Source organism: Trachymyrmex septentrionalis, unplaced genomic scaffold (assembly GCF_001594115.1).
Source record: "Trachymyrmex septentrionalis isolate Tsep2-gDNA-1 unplaced genomic scaffold, Tsep1.0 scaffold70, whole genome shotgun sequence".
NCBI lineage: Eukaryota > Metazoa > Arthropoda > Insecta > Hymenoptera > Formicidae > Trachymyrmex > Trachymyrmex septentrionalis.
The window spans coordinates 1,724,834-1,733,108 of NW_017305885.1; the positions used below are offsets into that span (position 1 = coordinate 1,724,834).

The 8,275-nt window shown below is 29.2% G+C and overlaps 1 protein-coding gene across 9 annotated transcripts in view; it reads right to left on the reverse strand.

Annotated features, from left to right (window-relative positions):
- Nucleotides 1-8,275, reverse strand: part of LOC108753686 (dystrophin, isoforms A/C/F/G/H) — a 456,309-nt gene that overhangs the window by 279,525 nt on the left and 168,509 nt on the right. For all 9 annotated transcript variants that reach the window (XM_018495515.1, XM_018495513.1, XM_018495514.1 and 6 more), the window contains 2 exons: nt 2,002-2,213; nt 282-436 (listed from right to left, as the gene is read on the reverse strand). In XM_018495515.1, the coding sequence (XP_018351017.1) occupies nt 282-436; nt 2,002-2,213 (367 nt within the window). The remainder of the gene's footprint in view (nt 1-281; nt 437-2,001; nt 2,214-8,275) is intronic.

Below are 8,275 nucleotides of genomic sequence, written 5' to 3' on the forward strand. Positions count from 1 at the left end.
TTAGATTTAGAACGTATTTATTACAAAACTGAATATTACAAAAATGAAGTTCATATTAAATTCATTCTAGTTCATATTAAATTCATTAGTCATATTAAATTCATTATATTCAACTTAAATTCATTTTGAATCGAAATTCAATTAATAATTTAATTATATAATTAAAAATCTTAATTGGTTCCACTCAATTTATCTTATAAGTTTAAATCGATAAAGACTAAATCGGTGATACTTTAAGAAATTGCCTAAAATTTTCACAGCGAAGAAATTGTATCACTCACCTCATATTGAGATTGTTGTATCTCTGGTTGATCGTTTCCGTCATTTTCTTCACTCGTGTCGTATCGTCTTGCTGATAAACCGCTATCAGCTTCTGAGTGAGCTGATTAAAAAGTTCGATGTGATGTTTGTATTGGTGCAGCTCGGCGTGAAACGACTGTGAAGAAAAGAAAGGGAACGAGATCGTGAAATCGAAGAAGGTGGGCCAGCGGGCGAAAAAAGGAAACTTATCTAACTTTGGCTTCGTATTGAGTTAGAAGAAGCCGTGCCTCTTTTGCACTCGAGCCTCGATAAGTCGGCAAAGTTAAACCTTCGAAGAGAGCTTCGACTAAAAGTTTTACACCGATATACCGTACGATGCAACTTTTCTTTGGATATCCGTCGGCACAGATTGGTCCCGATCAGAATTGCAAAGTGCATCAAGATAAAATCTCCGTATAAATAATTTTTTTTTTTTACAGATAAAAACGCACGCAAAGCTTGAAAGAAATGCTCGTGAAAACAAAATTGTTATAAAAGTTACAGAGAATAAATAGAATATTAAACGCAATTACTTTATCTCTCAAGAACAATGAAATAATTATGTACTAATAATATTGTACTATTTCATATGGATTTTATTTCGGAATATATTTCAGAAGATATGAGATTTTCGGAAGAAGTGTAGCAAACGCGTTCACTCGAAGACGACATGAAGGCACCGCGGAAATAAATTATTCCATGAATATCTCATTTGGTTCTTTTAAATATCTAAACAGAATGCCTCACGTGTAATGTATTTCTTCGGCTGAGATCTCGTTGATTGAGACGCTTTCTTTATAACTTTTTTTTCAGATCTCGTACGCAAAATAAGAGAAGATTATTAGAAAGGATTTATTACTGAATGGATTCCAAAATGTTCGCTCTCTTTAATTTTGTTACGAATAAAAAAAGATAGTAGCTTTAAAAAATATTTGTATTCGCCAACTGCTGATATGTCTTCAATGCTCGTAGGTATATTACATAATAATATAAAAGAATTTTACATGTTTCAAATGCTTCTTCTACACTATTTGCGATAAGTATTAATAAAATCCATAATACAACAAACACCTGCATGATCAAAAATTTGTCTAACGTCGAATGTTATTCCGTCCGAAGAAAGATTTAGTTTACAAGATTTTCTAATATCGTACAATAAAATGATATTGGTCAGCAAATATATATCTCGTTCAATATCAGTATATTTCCGGTATACAATATGAAAAATGCGCTGTCGAAACGTCTTGCCATAAAAATAAGCTATATCGCGTAAAAATAGAATATCTTCATAAAAATAAAATTGCAATTTTTATTTGTACTATAACACGATTAAGCGCAGGAAATTGTTTATAATTAATATTGTTCAAAACATAAATGAACTATCTTATAGCATTCCAATGCAACGGTATTTCAGTACAATTCAATCAAATACTCAGTATCTATCGGCACTTCAATCATTTCTATTAATCTAGATTGCATCAATTCCTCAATCTCCGCTAAATACTTTGCGTTCAAAGATCATTCAATATTTTCGATATTGAAGACAAGCCAAATATAGACAGAGGCATTATCGCACGAGCCTTCTTTTTGCCTTTTTTACTCTTTCGTTAAAAACACTTCTTACGGATGACACTAAAACTCACCGACTCGAAGAGCTAACAACGATTACTTGCGAAAATACGGAAAAAGAATTCGATGTACCTTTTGTTCCCTGAGCTGCGCCTCGAGTACGTCAGCGGTGTGTCCCACAGCTCGCATTTTCTCAAGTCTAGTTTCCATTCGTGCTAGCCAGACCTCCACCTCGTTTCTCTTTGCCTCATATCGTTGACTGTCTCCCAGCATCATGTCCAACTGCGTCTTCCTTTGCATGACTTTCGAATTCGTCTCATCCCAATGCTCCCTCAACTTGGTAACTACAACATTAAGGCAAACGATATGGTGAATGTATGTATGTAATATATATTGCATTACATGTCATCACTATTGCTTTCTTAATTGCATGAAAACGAAATAGCGAGTATATTTGTGACACAGAAATCGCGCGAGCAACTTTAAGCAATATCACAGAATAAGATATGTATCTAAATTCACACAGAAATATTTAAGCACTAAAATTCGTTTTGAATATATAGAAATATAAGATTCTCCAAATACAAGAATTCTCTTATTTAATTAGATTTATTCTCATCACACACACAATCCTATTTAATACCATATTATTTAATTCTTAATTTATAGATTAATCACACATTGTGTTACAAAAATTTTTTAAAATTGTGTGTGCTAAAAATATGTATATTTAAAAGATTTCATAATGCTGACTCCAATTTTGAAATAAAAATTCTGCCATATACGCATCTTTCTTGTATAAAAAAGGGCGTATAAAAAGGGCGACACGAATAAATTAAAATTAATATTTTTAAAAACATACTGTATGTTTAAGTTTTCTAAACTGCTTCTAACAGATAAAATTTGCGAATTATTTTTATCTATGGAGATATTTTTGTACCTTAAAAGCATCGAGTTATCAAAGTGCATCGAATGGCTAAGCGGTGGAAGGCATTAACATAATAAAATATTAGTGCTATTATTCATATACGTGATACTTCTTCCCTAACACGTTACATATATAAACTAAGTCAACACCTCACTCAAAAATTATATGAAATGTTAAGTGAGAAATATCACAAATGGTAGCACTCAAATATTTTCTTTTCATGTTACTTTAAATATTATCCTATTATATTCTTCTTCTCAACTTTTCCGTAAAATGTCCCTTGAAAACAAAAAGGCTACGTAGAAATTCGACGTACGCGAGGAATCAGTTGGAAACAATCCAAACTGTAATGGCAAGTTAGAGAACACAGCTGGGTAAAGCAGATGAAAAACACTGGCAACGATTCAATATCCGCAACAACAAAATTTTCACGCGTGAACATCATGTTCGTGTACCTTTAAGAATGCACCTTATATGTACGATGTTTCGTGAGCGCATGTCGCCAAACAGCACGGAAACTAAAATAACAACAGTTCTGATAGAAATATACTCCTTTATGAAAGAAACCCATAATGATTCTGTTAATGCATTTCCAAAGCACATATTATAAATATTAATATGAATATTGTTTTAATAAAAAGAAATTAGGAACAGAGATAAATAAACAAGATAAACAGCACAATTGTTGATATAAAAAGTAATCCTAATTTTGATAAAAACATTGCGTTTGTACAATAAATATTTTCAATTAAAATTATAAAAATATTTATTTCAAATTTCAAATTGCACGTTAGAGGATATATTTCAAAGGATTTTAATATGTATAAAAATATTCCTTTAATAACGAAATCATTTAGCATCGTATAGATTTTAACGTGGTAAATGAAATATATCATGTGAAATACGAATATTTCAAAATATCATTAATTTTTAAATAAAGTACAATTTTTATATATTTCTGAAATCCTAAAAGTTTTACTAATTATCTTTAATAAATCGTTGATTTTTTATTCTTCAAAATTTATAACAATAATTAATCCAATATAATAAAATAAAATCTATACTAATGACAAAAACTGTAATTATTACATATTAACTTAATTATTAAATATTATTTCTCTCTCTCTCTCTCTGCCAAAAGCAAATATCTATAACATTCATAACACTATCTAACATAATGTACTCGATATTTAGACGATTATCCAAAAAAAAAGATAAAGATAAAAATAATTAAACTAAAAAGATTAGAAAATTCATGTTTATATTTTATAAAAAATTTAGTTTAAGATTATTCTTAAACTTAATATTTTATACAATATATTATTTATACTTAATATTTTATACAATATATTATTCCGAGCAAACGTTAAAATAAAAAGACGTTTTCCTTTCCCTTATAAGTGATAGAACTGTAACAAATTACGGTGAATTTGCTCGCGGTGAAGCCGTGAGGACAATTTGCATCGTAAAGGATTCGCAGATCTTACATATTCATGTGTTTACTGTATTAATAGTTTCCACTATTCCCAAAGTTCTAACTGTTCCGTTTAACACGCCGCATCATCCATTATTCAAATACATATATTAAACGACACGCGACGTACTTATAAACCAAGTAAGATTCCAATAATCTAGACAAAAATAAGCATCACACGTAACTTGGAAGAAGTGCGACAAACAAAGGGTTAAAAAATGGATTTTAAATGTGCACACGTACATCGACTTTTAAAAGACTTAGTTTTATCACCCCATTCGCTAAAGAACGTCGTGTGAAAGACAGAGAGAGGCGTTACTTCAATGACTTTCAACGACTTATTATGAGAGCAATTCACTCTCATCGACCCCTATGCACTTCGACCTGCACTTCGTAGATGCCCTTATTATATCCGGCAACGTATATTTTTCTGCCTGCACGCAAATTATAAGTACTGAGATTAATCGAGAAAGATTTCAAAGTGTGTGTTGATGCTTGATTCAATAATTCTATCTAATTCTATCTATAATTATAATTCATTGAATATATATCAGCGCAGTTTTTAAATTAATTCTCTTTCAATCTGACATTAATTTGTTATTTAATCTGTCAAAAAAAAAATTAAAACTGTTAATAGCGAAATATTAAAAGTAACTTTCTATAATAAATTATTATGGCATTCTACTTCACGTTAATATTCCAAATTATTTAAAAATAATTTTTTTAACATTCTAATATTTAACAATAATGTTAGCTAATAACTTATTTAGTAACAGAGAAGCTTTAATACCATTATAAATTTATCCAAATTTAACAATTACATATAATTAAAAATTTGTTTAAATCATATCTGTATAATTAAAAATTCATGTTGATCGTTTATAACACAAAAAATACATTTAGGTAAACTTCTATTAGAAAGAAAGTAAAACTACGACACGTTGTCACATACACTAAAACCTAAAAAAAGGCTAATGTGTTCTTGGCTGAACAGATTTTCCAGAAGTAAAGAGAATCATGTTAAAATAAAAAAATATTTACTGCAAACATTGATCGAACATGTTTTCATAAAAAAATTTGTTAAGCTTTTAATGCAATAGACGCGTATGCTCTTTTTTAATTTTTTATTATCTTTGATTTTTCATCTAAACTAAAAAACTATAAATATACGACATTATATTAAACACGTTTACGATGAATCATCGCGCCAAAATATCAAACAGTATTTTCATTTCGAAGCTCAGAATTCAATAACTGCGATTTAATGTTCTCATAAATAAATCTTTTAGAATAACGTGAAACGCGAACGACGACCTTCGCATAGATAGAACTGTAGGAGTTCTATTGGAAGAAAAATATATACAGTATCAAGATATCCTCCCCTCCTTCTGAAATGAGTTATCGGCACACCTGAGTCTGCCAACGACCTCCGCCATAGCAAACATACATGTACATGTTGAGCTAGCTAGTATAGATTATGTAGATAGTCATATACATGCAAAACTGACGAGCGCATATTCACTGGGGAGTCACAAAGTTGCCAAGAACGCATTGTCTACGAGACTATCGAGATTCACGGTATCAGTAGACTAAGCAAAATTCTGATGGCTCACGAAGTGTCTCCTTTCTCTCTCTTTCACAATTAGTTCATTAATAAACTATAAAGTTCTAAAAATTGCCTTTTATCTCAAGTTCATAAGTAAAACACGAGTACCTTTCAAAGGTTAATTCTGACATAAAAATAAAAAAAATTATTTTGTTCCTATTACCTAATAAAACGGTGTTCTAATGGAAAATCCATATATTTTAATATTCCTTATTCATTCGTTAGCTTGTGCGATAAAAACGTATTTCGCTTGTTTGATGCTAATTCGAAATTGGATCGATATTGCGGAACGTCCTTCGGTAAAAGTAGCAGAAACAAAACTTAGAAGATTTCAAATCGATTATTTTTTCTCTCGTAATTTTCTCTCATTCCTTTCGACAATACTTATGGATTACTATTATATTCTGACAGATAGTTATATAAATCTAGTCACAGTATTCTTAAAATACAATAAACTAACTAGAAATATTAAATGTCAATCATTAAATTAAGTTATATATAAAAATAATCATATAATGTAATTATAAAAAGACAATAATAAAAATATACCAACTTATCTTTATCAAAAATGTAAAAAAATTAATGCATTTATTTTTGTTAATTTATATATACATATATGTCTATTATGCAAGTTTTTAGTATATATCTATTATAGTAAGGGAAGAAAACAATGCTCTTAAGTATAATAAAGTAGATTCTAAGTAAAATTATTTGAATCTTTTTTTTTTCATTTAGTAAGTTTTCAAAACAAATGTATTCGTAATATTCATAATAATCACCACGTTACGAGCAATTCATAATAAAGAAAACTATATATTAAACGTCAACATAAAGTTACTATGTAATTAATTCGCATTTGCCATGAAGCACCATCTTAATCCACTGACAACGTCAGCGCATCAAAGGTGCAAACATTACGAACAAATCGAAACGCGGATAACTGCGACAGTAGATGCCGTGCCAAATAATGCTCAACTCCCTGTAAACTTCGTTAACTTGACTTCTCCTAAGATTTCTACGGAGCCTCGCAAGTGGATTACGTTCGAACGCAGGCCGACAAAGTTATCTGAAAGTTATACGCTTTGTTCATTGTTGTTCCGCACGGTAGTTCGACGTGGTATCTCGATCTCAAAACAAATAAAGATAGAGTTGTTCAACTAACGAAAGGTAGCGAGCTCCCAGACAGCGAGTTAATTTAATTCATGTCTGAATTTAATAAGCTGACTCGCGTTCAATTCTTTTTTAAGTGACGAGAACAAAAATCATCTGTAATTTTTATCACGAACATACAATTGCAGAAACATCTATTTACTGATATTTTTAGATTAGTGTTAGACTTATTGTTAGAGATTATATAAAAAATATATGAAAAACTGACAAATCTAAAAAAAACTAATACATAGAACTTAATTATACATGAAAAAAACAATCTGAGTATTTAAAATTTAATTAAATACAGATTTGAAAATAATTTTATTAAACTATTAAATTAATTATGTAGGATGATCAAACATAATAAGCAATACCGCAAAGTTTTGACACTCAAGTAACTAGCTTGAACGTTCTACATAATTATTGTAATGATTTAATAAAATTATTTTCATCTATTGTATGTATATCTAACAAAATTTTTACATACTTCAGCAAAAAATTTTTTTAACGTATAGATATTGATATGCCAATTAAAAACATTTTTTGCAAACAAATAAAACCTCAACTACATAAAAATTCTTCCTGCTTTCTTTAATAAAAGTTAAATAAAAATTATAAGTCACTGAAAGCTCTCTTTACAATCTTATTTTTAAAAGATCAAAAAAGACTAAACTTTTACTTTTAAAATTCAAACGTGCTCTGGTAAATTTTTTTCGATTTACTTCTTGCCGTAGGGAAAGTTCCAACTAAACTCTTGAGAGAGATTTTGCGGTAATGATCGAGCAAAGTCTTGCATATATTATGTCCTACTAAAGATATTCTTCTACAAGTTTCTGCAGGAGAATATTATGTTTTAATAACAATGTGTCAAAAATATAAAAACTTTTAAATATAAAAATAATTTTTCATGAAAATTTGAAAAGTAAAAATTCTATATTAAAAAAACCTAATTGTTAATGTAATAAATGTTTGTAACAGATAAATACTTATAAAGGATATCGTACATAAAATGTGACAATTACTGGAATATAACTAAAATCCAATACAATTATAATACTAAATAATTTATTATTAAATTTCAATCGTGGTAATATTAACCTTAATCACAAAGCATTACAAAGGGATTATAAACCGCATATAATTATCTACTCCCCAATCAATATATATGTTACCCAATATGCATTGGTAGTGATTTACTCAAATTCTTTCCTCGCGCGCAAATTATTATAATTTACATGAACAATTT